General features: G+C 36.6%; 1 protein-coding gene across 2 annotated transcripts in view; it reads left to right on the top strand.

The window, feature by feature from the left end:
* Positions 1-385: 385 nt before the first annotated feature.
* zmynd19 (zinc finger, MYND-type containing 19) overlaps positions 386-15,806 on the top strand; it is a 28,239-nt gene continuing 12,818 nt past the window's right edge. The window contains exons 1-3 of one of the 2 annotated variants that reach the window (XM_084114658.1): positions 386-616; positions 4,830-4,889; positions 6,848-6,954. In XM_084114658.1, the coding sequence (XP_083970784.1) occupies positions 566-616; positions 4,830-4,889; positions 6,848-6,954 (218 nt within the window). In that variant the 5' untranslated portion in view covers positions 386-565. The remainder of the gene's footprint in view (positions 617-4,829; positions 4,890-6,847; positions 6,955-15,806) is intronic. The other variant, XM_084114657.1, reaches the window with a different exon arrangement.

Raw genomic sequence — 15,806 nt, 5'->3', positions numbered from 1 at the left:
CCCATTAAGCCTTTCACAACAGTAAAGTAAAAAAAAAGAAGAAATTTTAGCACCATAAAATAATCCCCCATTACTTTTGAACAACTGGGACCTGGACCCAGCTGTGCCGGTGAGCATTTCGCGCTAAAATGTCGTATTTTTGTCACGAAAAGGCGTGGTTTCTCAGGAGGCGGGCTTTGTCGTAAAATCTCGTATTGTGATTGGACAGAGTAGTATAATACGTTCACGTATATCCACATACGTCAGCATAAGAATTAAATACCCAACACGAATGCACCGACGATGCGCAGCTCTGATTGGACAAATCACTGTCAGTCCCCTTTTACGATTGGTTTACGTTCAGAATTTTGTTAGTCCCTCCCCCACCCGAAGCTGGCTGGTTTTTCCAACGCCTCTCAGCGGACGGCGCATCACGGAGGTTTGGAAGCGGGTGGGGAAGACGCGGGCAACGACTGACCCTATTACACTAAAAATTGTACTCGGGGTTGGTTTGCCCGGACCGATTTCCAGCCTAATACCGACATACCTGCTCTCACATTTCAACCCAGTCCTGACATCCCCTCTAATGTCGGATTTCAAGCTCGGGATTGTTCGACTTGGCCGTGTGGCCGGGAAGGTGAGCTGAAACCTAGGGCTGCCATGTGCGACGCAAAGGGGAGGGGAGCCAAGATCCGTGAGCTAAATGCTTCTGTTTAACAATTAAGTGGCAGATTTGTCCATTTTTTATGTTGTCGACCTTTGGCAGAGGGGGATATGTGTAATATATGTATGTAGTTGTCGTCGAAACGGACGGGTTTTATTATAAACTGGTCAGCTCATCAGCCGAGTAGGTTTAGTCCCTTTTGAACCGCCTACTGTTGATGTGTAGTGCATCTACAGCGCAACTAGATGGCTCGGCCGAGAGTTCGCTTGCTAACTAGGGAATGTAAAAGTTATATTTTTTCTGTTATACTTGAATAATGTTTTAAGCACAAGACCGTTGCGGTTTCCGATGCTTGGTCCACGTCAGTAATGACACTGGCATCCAATATGGCTCAGCCAGCTCAGAAAATGCCTCAACCAGGAACCGTTCGCACGCAGCATGACAACCGGCATGTCGGCTGTGATGAACCTTAGCACTGTCTTTACCAGGTTTATCTGTCAAACATTTATACAGTCACTGCTCAGCCACCTTGTAATTTATCACTTAACGTTCTGCAAAATGCTGCAGGCTTCTTAAACTTAACTGTTTTGATCGGTTTTCTTTGCGTCATCATCCCGAACAAATCCAAGCTGCCTCTGGGATGACAGGCCGCTGATGCCATGACACTAGAGGGCAGCCGGTAAACAAATCTCTATGGGGTTAAACAACAGGACCATGTGAGAAGTTGCATGGAAAAGTGCGCACATAAGACGCAGACTATACAGTAAATGATACCCATTTAGGTTGTCATATGACGAAATATGGCGTTATTTTCATGACAAATGTCGAGAGCGCATTATTGTAAACGCGAGAGCACATCCATGAAATACGCGAACGCGAATCTGCTCGCTTGCGAATTTCCTTCGCTCTCGGCCAAAACTTAACGCTTGTTCACACCATTATGAACTTCGCTCAGATATTGCGCTCAAACTCTGTCCTGACTTCTGTGCACTCGCAAATTTCTCATTTCTCTTGCACTAGAAAGCTCCTGGATTAAACATTGTCAGAAGTTATCAACAAATCAGAATATACTTCCACGACTGACCGATGAAAATGCTACATGAAATATAATTGTCTGAGAGTGAACTGCACCTAAAATTATTTTGATAATCAAAGATGGATCTTTATTTTCTTTACAATTTAATATTTAACAATATTAATGAAATGTATATTTGAAATAGATCAAAATTGGGCGCTTGGATGATTTGTACATATCAATATGCTAGTCTGTCTAACTGCATCACTACATTATACAGACATTACAGGTCAAACCCTTCTGAAAAATGTATCTAAGACACACTACATATAAAAGTTCAATATTATGTCATATGTCAAATATCTAAACTGTGTTTAAAATAATTTGCTCTAAAATCTCAACATCCTATCAACATCAAATGCAATAGTATATGTAAAAAAGGATGCACAAGATATCATTACCAATAAATGTCCAAACAGTGATTCTAGCAGAGCATTTATTAGCCCATGTTGTTTGTTTCATTCATTGCTTGTTTTTTAGTTCTGATTCACATTAGAGATGCGCTTATCAGCTCAAATCCGTCATCCGAATCTGCTGTTAAAAATAAATCATTCACCCGCCACCCACCCAAACTTATGATGATTTTCTCTGATTTAGACATCCGCACCCGATCGTCACAAGTCGGTACTGAAATGTTAAAAATGTGCCGCTTTGAGCGCTGTTGAGCGGAATCGTAAACACCTCTGATTGCCCATTGTGCTCACGTGCTGTCAAATATGTCTGTGATTGGCTACAATGATCAGCACTTCAAAAAGATGTTGTAAATATACATCAGTGACACTCTTCACCGAGCGCTTGCACAGATACACATGGGAGCGTTTGAAAGCAGGCGTCTATCAGCGGCCTGCTTATGCTTTCAAATGCTCCCGTTTTCAAAACACTATCAAACACTTCTGTGTGCTCTCAAACGCTCCAGTTCGTTGATCATTGTAGCCAATTACAGACATATCCGATGAGCGTGTGAACACAATGGCCAATCAGAGATGTTTACAATTCCGCTCAACAGCGCTCAAAAGCGTCACATTTTTAAAATTTCAGTACCGACTTGTACACACAATTTAAATTAAATGCGTTTAGCCCAAGCAAAGGCTGGAAATTGGCTTTATTTGTTTGTCATATCTACATACAGTGCTTCTTAGCTGTTACATATCACATACCCAGCACTTGACTGGTCCTGGTTAGAGTTGTCAAAAAGTACCGACTTTGGTACCAAGGCGGTACTGACATTTTAAAATGTGACGATACATACTAGCATTTCCCTCTAGCATTTTGAGCGCTGTTGAACGGATTCTTAAGCACCTCTGATTGGCCAGTGTGTTCACGTGCTCATTATATATGTCTGTGATTGGCCATTGTGTTGACACGCTCAATATATATGTCTGTGATTGGCCATTGTGTAGACGTGCTCAACATATGTCTCTGATTGGCCATTGTGTTGATGCGCTCAACATATATGTCTGCGATTGGCTACATTGTCTTTGCTTTTCATCGAACGCTTACATAGATGCACACGGGAGTGTTTGAAAGCGGCGTCTATCAGCGGATATATTAGGGTTATATCCTCTGATGCATCTCTAACTTTAATGTTGCATCAGTCATTCACATTAGTGCTTGCTTGGCTAAGGTATGCACCGTTATTGATACCAGTAATGCAGTTCTTGTATGTGCACCACAATAAATTAGAAATATACATGTCGGTTTGTTGATTGACATACACTTGTTATTGCTGATGGTGAGGAATTACAGTTACAACATCTCATAATGTACCTCAAAATGAGTAGCATATCACTGAGAAATGTCCTGCTCAAGTCGTCCTTGCGATGGAGATTTGGGTTGAATAACTAGTTCTTCCAATGTTTCATTATCGGACTCGCACTCATAGATATGGTAAAATCGACGTCGACGTCATCGTTACTGTTTACAGTGTGTACAATACAATCGCTGTGGACTGTTATGGTAATGGCCGTTTCGCTTCTGATAAGCACTGTAAGCGGTAGACCAATCACAACAGACTGGGCCATCTGGCCAATCAGAGCATAGCAGGCTCTCGGAAAGGAGGGATTTAGAGAGACTGATTCATCCGAGTCGTTTGAGAATCATTGAAAAATGTGGTGATGTACAATGTATATTATGAGAAAATAATATAAATGTTTTTTGACCTTTGATGCATGTAAACCTGTTGTAGGAGACCTCCAAAACAAAATTAGGAACCTTTAAAATAGCATAATAGGGGCACTTTAAGCTTGATGTCAACTAGTCGCTGATCATGGCCTATAGAGGGTGCCACAGGATAAGAAAACTTTGAAGTCCACTTTTACGCTCTGTTCCACAAGATATGTTTGATTATACTAGATTTGGATGCTCAAAATTGATGGGTTGAATGCAGTTGCAATGTAACACACATGCATACGACAGTAGCTCGCACATCGCATGCAGATCATGTGCACAGAAACATACAGTAGCGCAAAAATTTATTGTCAATATTGTTCTGTGATTTATCTATAAAATAGCTTAGAAACTGAAAAGTTCTAGCATATATTTCTTAGTAACTAAAACCCACTACAATATTAGTAGAGAGAGACGCTTGCAGATATAATTTATTCACATGCAGTCTTTCTCACTTATGCATTCATATGTAATCTTTACTGTGCTATTTTATTTGTATCCGAATGAGCAGAAATCTGTGAGAAATATAACGACCCGAAGACAAAAGAACTGAAATAAGCTATTATGTAGCAATAGCCTTGTGGGCAGCGCTGTGTCAAATGCCATAGCTGTGCACAAGGCAACCTGCGTTTGAGTCTTAGCTCGAGGTTCAGGCTTATTTGTTCATAAGTCATCAGCGACTAGTTGACATTGACTCGACTTTAATCACATAAATGTTGACTTAAAAAAACTGAATTCTGGATCAAAACAAACATTTCAAAACCCATATCCAATAATTGCAAATAAAAAGGTTGTAGACAATTAATTGGTCGAAAAGTGTGGGAACCATGCTTATAGCAGTTTTAAGGAAACTTGGGTTTCAGTGAGGAGACACGACAAGTAATACGTTTTGAATTGTTTTAAATGTACTTTCTCTGCATTGTAACAACATTTTGTTCTTTTCAGACAAAGTACACTTTGATTGACGAGCAAGACATACCATTAGTGGAAAACTATGCCTTTGAGGTGAGAACCTGTTTTTTGTTGTTTTTTTTTTTAGGGGTCCAAGCACAGAAGTTGCTAGAACCCTATTGTGTTTGTACTAATGTTCTTCTTTATCTTTAATTGTATGCCCTAAAAATGTATGAGCATCAGAGACCATAATCGCAGAGACCCCAAACTCAGCAGAATGGCCCCGATAGTGCACAGCTACTCAGGCACACAGACACACATTTGTCTGATACTAGGTGGCTCTACAAGGCAGTTTGCGTTTTGGATCACAACTTTGGAACCCTAAGGGGAAACAAAATAATTTTTCCCCTGAATCCTTGAGTCAAGACCTACAAATAACTATAATTTTCCACCATTTAGAGTTTTATTTAAGTCCTACTTTTTCAAACTCCTAGCCCGTTGGTCCGATCTTTACCAAAATAGGCACAAAACAGCTAGGGACTGTGCTGGCAAAAAGCTATTTTAAATGATCACGCTGTCAATTTAGATTTATTGAAGCATTGCAAAGGTTTAAGTTAATTAATTGGTCAAACACTTTTACGAGTTGACCTATATCTGCTGAACGCAACTTGCTTAACATAACTTGACACACTTAGACAACAGGACATTCTGATGATGCACACTAAGTTTGGTAAACTTCTGGGCGCTACAACTAAAAAAATATTTATAACTTTGTATAACCATGACGTTTAAAATTGGTATGCATTTTTTTTTGGTTGATGCCCTACATGACTTACAAAACAAAACAAAACAAAAACAAAACATGGCCGCCAGCAGCCAATCAAATTTTAGCAGCTAATGACATCAAATCTGAATGGTGTACCGACACAAATTAGTCTTCATCAGACTTCACCAAACTTTGCACATTTCAGCTCTAGACCATGCTAGCAAAAAGTTATCGAAATAATTTTGATCTATTAAACATTTTAGCAAATATGATCTGACATATTTGATGGGTGTTTCCCGTTATGACTATTATGCATATGACATCTTGTGTGCACAAAGTCCAAACTTCTCAAAATTTGGTACAAATGGAGAACAAGTCATTCTGAGCAACAATGCTTAATTTCATGAATTTATGATGGTTGGGAAGCGAATAGCAAATTCTAAACTATCAGCCATTTCAGCTAAAAGATGAAGGCTGTGATATTAATGTTATAAGGAATCATTTAAGCATAATCTTTTTCTACCAGTTTCCATTCCTTTTGAATGGAAATAAATGCATAGATCTAGTTCTTTTGTATAACTATGGTGTACTGACAGTATAGTTTTATGTAATTAGTCTACATAGACATCTTTGAAATGCTTATAGATCGTTAAATGTTTATTTAATTTGTATAGACTCCGGTAAAACACTTTTTCATGTTACCTTAAAATTAAGAGACAATTTTCTTTTCCAAGATAATATATTATACAATTTCTTTAAAGGCTCTTACTGTTATAAAGGCTCTATACTGTTATACATTAATAGCCCATGAGGATGATTAATGATCCAAATGAAACGAATGCTATTATGAGGATTTTACAGCAAAGTCCATCTTGAATGAAACATTAAATAAAAATAAAAAACAGTTATGGTTGCAGTTTAACACATTTTAATAAAGCAATTGTGTGTTAAACTGCTACCATAAAAGTTTTCATACTGTTTTCTTTTATTATTATTTTTATTCAAGATGGACTTTGCTGTAAAATCCTCATAATAACATGCGTTTCATTTGGATCGTTAATCATCCTCATGGGCTATTAATGCTGGTCTCCAATGATTGTCACTTGAGGCTATTTTTTTTAATTGAAATTTTTGTTTGGGGTTTGAATTTTGGTTACCAGCACACTTTTTCCACACATGCATATGAATTTTTTTCTATTGTTATGACCTATTCAAGTTTTTGAAAACATGTTATTGTCACATTATTTAAATACTATTATTTATTATACTATTATTAAATTGAATGCCTAAATGTTTTTATTTTCAGGCACGCATGGAAGTTGATGCAGATGGGAATGGGGCAAAAATCTTTGCTTATGCCTTTGACATCGGTAAGGGTAGATGGGCTGGTCGACCACTGCATGAGTTACTCTGGTGAGTGTACTGCTAGAGTCCATTGCATTTCCTAGAGCCTACTACTTTTTCGCTGTTTACTGTTTCCTGATATGACTGTCACAATTTGACTGTCACTAGTGAAAGTTGTAATGAACGTTCAGTTTGTTAGTGAAGTCACCTTCTCATTAGGGGTGTAGCGGTACATCAATATGGATCAATACATCGATAAAATGACACAATATAATGTATCAATGCAATGTGTAAAGAAATCTGTTTATTTTACCTTTATCTTGACACTCTGCACATTCTCTGGCACTAGTGGCATTCTCTTCATTTTGTTGAATATACAGGAAAAAAAATAAAATAAAGAATCGTTCAATTAGGATACTAGGAAAAAACATTAAAAGGCAATACTAGATTTGCAAATTTTCAAAGCACAGAAGACAAACTTTCTTGACTGTTGTCATTGCTTATCGCATTGCACAAGCTTATAATGAACTGTCATCAGATGATGGATCTCATGTAACAAAAAACAAAAACAAAAAAAAACTTAATTGAACTCTCAAAATCCTGTAACACAATCCACAACAAAATCAACACTAAATAAAACACTGAAAAGTCACTTAATTAAGACTTAATTTTTCCCCCAGTGTTTTATTTAGTGTTAATTTTGTTGTGGATTGTGTTACAGGATTTTGAGAGTTCGATTAAGTATTTTTTAGTTTAATAAAAATGTGACTAATTGTGTAAAATAGGAAATAATATTGTAATGGGGATCTATCGATTGCAGGCCCCTGAATCTAATAAAATTTAGGGATGCACCGATGCCATTTTTTCATAACCGAGCCGATTCAGATACCCAAATTCATGAATATCGTCCAATTCCGATACCAGTATTTTATTATTATTTTCTTTTTTTGTTTTGTTTTTCTTGATTATTGTAGAATAATGTGTGTGTGGAACTGATGATCAATCTTTTATGTTAAACACGATACACTAAATACTACTTCATTAGAGAAAAACAACAACTTAATAACAATATTATATCATCTTAAACAAAAAATATAATATAAATTAAGCAAGTGGATAATTCAGCAGCAAAAGTAATTCTAGAAACAATGATTTAGGAAAAAACTATTTAATGGGGAAGTTTGAATTTGTGTTGTGCTAAATCTGGTAAAATGTCAATTACAAATCACTATGCACAAAAATAATTTGATGAAAATAAATACTATAAAACTTAAAGACGTTTTATTTCAAATGTATTGTGCAGCTTTTTAATGGGGCAACAAGATATTAGCTTACAAGTGCGCAAAGCTATCATAATATCTATCAGAATTTTGTGCTTTAAAGCAACATGGAGTAACAGCGTGCCAGCACTCTGTATTCAAAAATTCAGGGCACAAAGAAAAGAGAGACTGTGTGCACAACTAATAGTGTATTACTGTATCTATCCAGCAGTTTGAGTCTTTTTTTCTTGGTTTTAAATTCCAGTTACTGTGCACATGACATGATTCCAATTCATAGTCCTCTCTACTCCAGTGTTATCTAACAGACTCCTGGTAGTGAATATCACATCATTTAGAAACAATAAAAAATAAACAGCAAGATTATTAATTTTATGCAAATCCACACAGACCTTTATCTACTGGTCAACTATAATAATGAGAATAATGAATCATCTTGGAGAGTTTTACTATGCCGGCTGTCGTAACCAAATGCGACACGTAATCTGAATGCTGAATGGAGAATGACTGACAGCCTCAGTGGAGGGAAGAGTTTCCGTCCTATGCTATCGAATGCCTTTGGAAGACTTGGGCTATAATTAGGGTTGGGAATCATAAGAAACGATTCCGGTTCCGGTTCCGGTTCCCATTCAATAAAAAAATATTAAAACAACTAATAAAAAATAGTAGTAAGGGAAAAATCCACAATCCTTTTTGTTTATTTCTTATACTTGTCAAATGAGTTTAACAGACTGGTAATGTCAACAAATTCAACATTATTTAAGCAATTTTTGCAAAAAAAATATTATTTTTTCTGAAGGAAAATAAAAATGTCTGCATTCTCTAGAATAATTTGGGACCTCTCCTAGCTTATTGTATCTCCAGCAGTGGAGAATACTCTCAGAAGGGGTAGAATATGCTTGAACGTCCATGTAAGATGTGTGTACAACAGATTATTTTTAAAATCGTTTTGAATGATTGATTCAACAACTAACAAACAACTTTACTTGTTTCATTAGTGGATAAATCAGCGCTCTAGCAGTTAATGAACAGAACTGCACGCGTCTTGCGGAAGAACATTGTAGCCGGAGATACTTCTCTCTATTTATGTCTATGGCGAGTCACGCAGGTACTGGGCTACTCCGCAGCGGCTGCGATCCGCCATTCTAAAGTATAGTCCGAGTATAAACGCTTATTGCAGGCTTAACGTAGTAATTCAGGATAAGACAAAAACACGGTTTGAAAAAAAAGGCATTCATGATGCACTCGCTCATTGTATACATTTTGTAAATTCTGAACACAAAGTAGTTACGGACTGCGTCTTTATGAATGTTTTGAAGCATCAGATGTAATCGATACACTCGTTATCTGAAGGCAGCGACTTTCAAAAGGTGATTTACAATATTTTGGTTGCTACCGTAGACATCAGTGTTTATACTCGAATTATAAACTTATCTCAGTACTTCTGTGATCATTTGAATATTTGTAACAGAAATATCTGTGTGATTGTAAAGCTATTTCATATTGACAACTGCTGTCTCTTGGTAAACGAAAGCGCAAACAGATTAGAATGTTCAGGGGTGAGATTTTTGTAATTTAGGAATAAGATCGCGTGGGTGTTTGAATCGAGATCTTTTAAAGATTAATCGTGCAGCTCTACTGTCTTTAATTCTCTCTCTCTCTCTCTCTCTCTCTCTCTCTCTCTCTCTCTCTCTCTCTCTCTCTCTCTCTCTCTCTCTCTCTCTCTATGCGTTGATATCTGACGCAAAACGTATTTGAGTAGCGCGAGGGCTTTTCAGTGCATTCATTACTATTTTAATATGAGGTGAGACGTCGCTATTAAAGGATAAGCTTCCAGCACTTCGCCCAACAGAACCGTTTTCGGAACCGAAACTTAGGAATTTCACACGGTTCCGGTATTTTTTCAAAAACAGTACCGGTTCTGGATAAGAACCGGTTCTCGGTTCCCAACCCTAGCTATAATGTACGGAAATGTTTATGCTGCTTTATAATGTTGCTGCACAGATTTGGATCGGTCCTGTCTGACCTATACCCAATACGGCAAAAATTACAGCATCAGAGCAGATACTGATTTGATACGATATTGGATTTTTGCCAATATCTTGTATGCAGATATTTTTCAACTCATTTTGGCTGATACCGATATACATATCTTTTTTTCCCCCTTTGATTTGAAACAACACTGCAAGGATTATAAACAAATTCTTTTTCATTTTAATTAGTCTTGAGCAAAAACTAGGGATGCTCTATATATCGGTATCGGACGATAAATGGTCATTTTTAATGTTACCGTTATTGATCCGATAAGAAAATTAGGCCGATATATTAAAGCCGATAGATGTATGAAATGTATTATTTCCCTCAGCTGAGATGCTTCAGATGTGCACTGTTCACCATGATGGATTTGAATTGCTTGAAATATGATTGGACTCACTTCGAAAAGGCAAATACAGTTAAGTGCAACGTGCAGCACAAATCTGTCATATAGGCTACATAAAATTATAATGAGAACATGACTATAAAAGAATGTTATGAATTCTTTGTGTGGCCGTGTTTCAGCGCGTTGTTACGGAAAGAGCACATCCACAGTTACACCATGACTAGCACAGACAAGTTCGGTTGTGCATTTGCTGCCTTTTGTGCCATTGTAAGTTGCAATATTATGTTTATTTTATATATATATAAATAATATAAAATTAGGGATGTCCCGATACCACTTTTTGCCGAACGAGTCCGATACCGATACTTTCATTTTTGGTACTCGCCGATACCGATACCTGAACTTTCACTGCATTTGTAATTTTTAAATGTATTAGTAGATAAACCAAAATAATATAAATCATATTAGTTGGCTTAATTTGTTCATCAAATATATATTTCTTTCAGTTTTCAGTTCTTCATTTTCATGCTTAATTAAGCCTGCTAAAATGCATTGTATGAGCTTCTGTTACTGTCACTGTTCATTCTATTGCTCTATCATATTGTATCTTTCATTTAATAGCCACAGCACATATTTAGAGCAGCTCCAGCAGGGTTCAGTGCTGAGGATCGGGTCAGCGGTTCAGATGTTTGTCAAAACCAGTGAAATATCAATTATTTAATCCAATTTTGATACTACAACAAAAACTACCTGCCTAATTAATGTGAATTTAAAACAAGTAAGCAGTCAGTAACAAAATAAGAACAAACAATTGAATTACAAATAGGACAAATAAATACAATAGAACAAAGAAAGACTACAAATGAAATAAACAGTGTTTTTAGAGTTTTTCAGGTAGATCTAACAGGTAGTACAGAAATTTGAATAAAGTAATCAAATGTGAAAAAAGCATATTCATTACTGTATAAGTTATATATAGATGGATATTTTTGTAAAGTTGAAAAGGGTAGCCTATTTAGTCAAGAGCAGTGAGTAATTTCTTTGTCCTTTGTTTGATTAACATTAAAACACAGAAGCAGGATTATTAGACTGCTGCCCCTTTAAGACCGAACACACGGACCACATTTGAACATGGCTACGTTCATTTGAGATATAACCGACTTTGTTTACTATAGGATACTCGGCAAGACGGGCGTTTTTACATAATTTTGTGTGAATTCGCCCGTACAAGCGCAAGACGTGAAAGACAATAATTTCAGTATTTCGCGCGCTGAGACGCTGGTTTGCGGGGTGCGCGCTTTTGATGTTTGCGTTCATGGAACTTCTTGGCCTGCACACGTCCTGTAATAATGTAGGGAACCACTCGTTATACTTAAATCAGGTAACAGGTCATGTTTTACTTTACTTACATATACGATTTAGTTTTCATCAAAATAACATGTGCTGAGTGAACGATCAGCAATCAAGAGCATTCAACTCGCGCTCTCTCTCTCTCTCTCTCTCTCTCTCTCTCTCTCTCTCTCTCTCTCTCTCTCTCTCTCTCTCTCTCGTCAGTTAACGTTAATAATAAGCTACATGCCTCGTTTTATTTTCTTTGCCATTGACATCCGACTGAACAAACTTTCCACTGTTGTCTGTTTAAAGGGATGTGCTCGACCAGCTCGCCCGTCTATGCCTCAGTTCACCTCGACAAAGCACTCGCGGCGGCCAGTTTTGTTTCGCAAAATGTAGGGGGTATCGGCAAATTTTTATGAGTACGAGTATATGAGGACAGTATCGGGCCGATCCCTGATGCCAGTATCGGTATCGGGCCATCCCTAAATATAATATAATATAATTAATCTCATATAGGATAGAGGTCGACCGATAGTGGATTTTACCGATAACTAGGTTTGACCGTACTTGCCGATAACCTATTAATCAACCAATATTTTTTAAAATGGATACTGGATAAAAAAACAGACTTAACACTCCAAGTAAAACAGTGCTGAACTGAAATGTGCTAAATTAAATAAATATATAAATATGAATATATTAAAATGAAGTTCTACAGAAAATAATTTTAACATTAAAATATTACAGGACAAATGTATGTTTCTTTAGCTATAACCTAGAAACAAATTTCATAGGTTACACTTTGCAAGTCCTATTAGTTAACAAGGATGTATTAGCTAGCTTTCATGAACTATATGCATTATGCAATATACATTTTTACAGCATGTATTGATATTTGAGCAATAAAATTGTACCTTGATCATTCATGTTAGTTCATAATACATTAACTAAGGTTAACAGATAAAATACAAATTAAAACTCAATTTAAAATGTATTAGTAAATGTTGAAATTAAACTAAATATGAACAATACTTCGGGATGGGATGAGGAGGAGAGAGGGTCGATCTAGCCTCCGTTTTGTTTGACAATACTTTGAACGTCAACAAGAAGTGACGTCACCCAACATCGCTTAGAGCACCTTTAAAGATGGCCATCTTTAAATATCTGCAAAGGCCAGAGCATTAAAATTACATAAATGTAGGCCTATATTACATGAATAGTCTCTAACTTTATTTGCTTTTATTTTATGTATTGTAGTGTTAAAAAAATAACTGAAATCGAATGCATTTCTGATTTCTGTCGGCTACATGGATATATCAATCAATATATCATCTAGTCAACAAATGAATTCCTTTATAATGATATGGCAATATGTACTTTAGTGTTCTGTATTCATACCGTTTCGCTGTCGGTGTTTTAAATGCGCATCTGAAGTGTCAGCGCTCTCCGTGCAGCGCGCAGTTAAAATAAACAACTCAGTCAGTGATAGTTTTTAATTGGCCTCTAGAGGCCGCTCTCGCTCTGTGTAATGCCAGCAGTCTCTTTCTCAGTGCTCTGATACTGTGTAATGACTAGTGGTCGACCGATATATCGGCCGATATTTGGCATTTTTGAAATATCGGCATCGGCCGATAAGTTTTTCTGATTGGCCGATGTGTTGAAAGCGGGACTTTTATTTTGACGGCGCTCCGGACTTTTATTTTGACGGGCGGCGCTGAGAACACCAGCGCCAGAAGAGAACGGCAACGGCAGCTCCTCAGATCAAACAGCGCTCACTCACATTCTCCGTCTTCATTAATTTACGATCTCTGTCAGTCATATCTAATACTTTGTTAGACAGAACTGGTAAACAAAGTAAGTAAATAGTAACTTATGCGAAGTAAGTAACGTAAAGCGTTTGCTTTTATATTATTTGTAACAGAAAAGGCAAACAATCAAGCTAAAATACTTTATCATTTGCCGTCAACATTCAGCAAATGCGCATCTACGTCATTTAAACAAATCTCTGAATATCTAATAAACATTTAAATTCACAAACCTTGCAGATTTAATTGAATCCAGCTGTGATATCTTGTGAAGTGTTACTGTCTGCAAGTGACGGTCGGTCTGTGCGAAGTGAGTGAATGCGAACAGAAGATCAGCTTCACGGGAGACGCGATCGAAAAACTTTAAATCCTTCATTTTAAAATATGCTGATATATAACCAGTTGCCAACTGTGTCATATTCATATCGTTTTCACTGTGCTGTATGTAAAATTAGCGCTACCTTGTCTTTATTTGAAAAAATATGATTACCAGCACGAAATTACCAGATTACTGAGAGCCCTGTTACAGTGTTTACATACTTTTTATTCACATATTCATACATTTCTAAACAATTACTTTGTGAAAAATACTGTAATAGGATTGCAAATTTAAGAAGTTGCCATCTAAAGTATAAAAGCATGTTTATTTTAAAAATTTGTTTTATAATTTATTAAATATTGATTAAAATAAATATATATAAAAATATCGGCTTTATATCGGCCATCGGCCACCCTGCTCTCCAAGATATCGGCATCGGCATCGGCCATCAAAAAAACAATATCGGTCGACCACTAGTAATGACTAGGGATGGCGAAAACTAAAAATTTTCTTGACCGACCACCGAGCCTCATTAGCCGGTTGAAACCGGTTAACCGATTAGTTTAAAATATGCTGTGCGCATTAGCAATAGTCACATCGCCGGAACATGCGATGTGAAGTGTAGTAGCACCCATGGTGTAGGCCTATTAAGAGAATGATGATTTCGTACTAAAAAGAAAGTCAAAATCAGCTATTTGGGACTATTTCGTCTACAAAAAGGAGGATGTTGACCAAAAAGAGGTACTTTGACTGGAGTGTTATAAAGTTGTGGATGGTTGTCTTTTTAAAAAAGTCAATTGTCTTTTATTTTTCGTGTTCGCATTTATGAGGAAAAAACAATGTTACGTGACAGTTATCCATAACGGACGTGACCGCTCAAAGCGGCACTAAAAGACTGCTTTAAAACTTTCACAGAGACCTCAAACAGAAAGCACAAAGCCTTTCTTTAAAACAAATTTCGTTTTGTATTAATTGTATCTTAATTTTAATCAGTGTTTCATTATCCAATTTTCTCGATTTAATAAATAAAAAGTAATATAGGCTATAGCAGATAGATATCACGACACGGAGGCGCCAGCGCCTGAACTGGAGCTAACGTTAAGCTATCATCCATGAACTGAAACTCAACGTATAAGGTAACTTACTCGCCTCACACACCTAAAAAAAATAGAAATATATCTATTATCTACAGAAATCTCTACTTTTAAACAGAACCATTCAAAACAAAATAAAACGATTTTATCCGTATGAAATGTGTATTTCTCTCCGGCGCGTTCACTACTGCAAAGATTGCGAGTCAGACTTCATCTTTGCAGCTGACACAGAACACACTTGTTTAGACAATTAAAATGACTCATCGCAATATTTTACATATTCATAATCATTACTTTTGCTGGTTCTTTGTGACAGCTTTTAGGTGCCGTTTACATGACCGCGTCACTGCATTAGCACCAGAGAGAGAGAATAAGATTTAATAAGATTTAAGTCAAATGTTTTTTTTTACTTATTTTGAGGAAATAATGAACAAACAAACATCTGTTAAAAGCGCCGCCACGTTGGATTGGGTAGAACGTTCACCGAATTCTGACAGAAATATGTTCTAATTTTGGAATAAAATATTAAGTGACCTTTTTGTCACTTGTAATGAAGCTTGCTTATTAGTGAAATTATTAATATCATGGAATGGTAATAGTGACTTTAGCCTGGATTGATCATGGCTCGCAATATCGCAATATATCGTTGGGAAAAAAATATCGCAATGTAATTTTTTCCCAATATCGTAATATTTTCCCAATATTGTGCAA

Source organism: Abramis brama, assembly GCF_963993115.1.
Source record: "Abramis brama genome assembly, chromosome: 5".
Classification (NCBI taxonomy): Eukaryota; Metazoa; Chordata; class Actinopteri; order Cypriniformes; family Leuciscidae; genus Abramis; species Abramis brama.
Note: the sequence above shows the minus strand (reverse complement) of the source record. Positions and strands in the feature narration are given on the sequence as shown.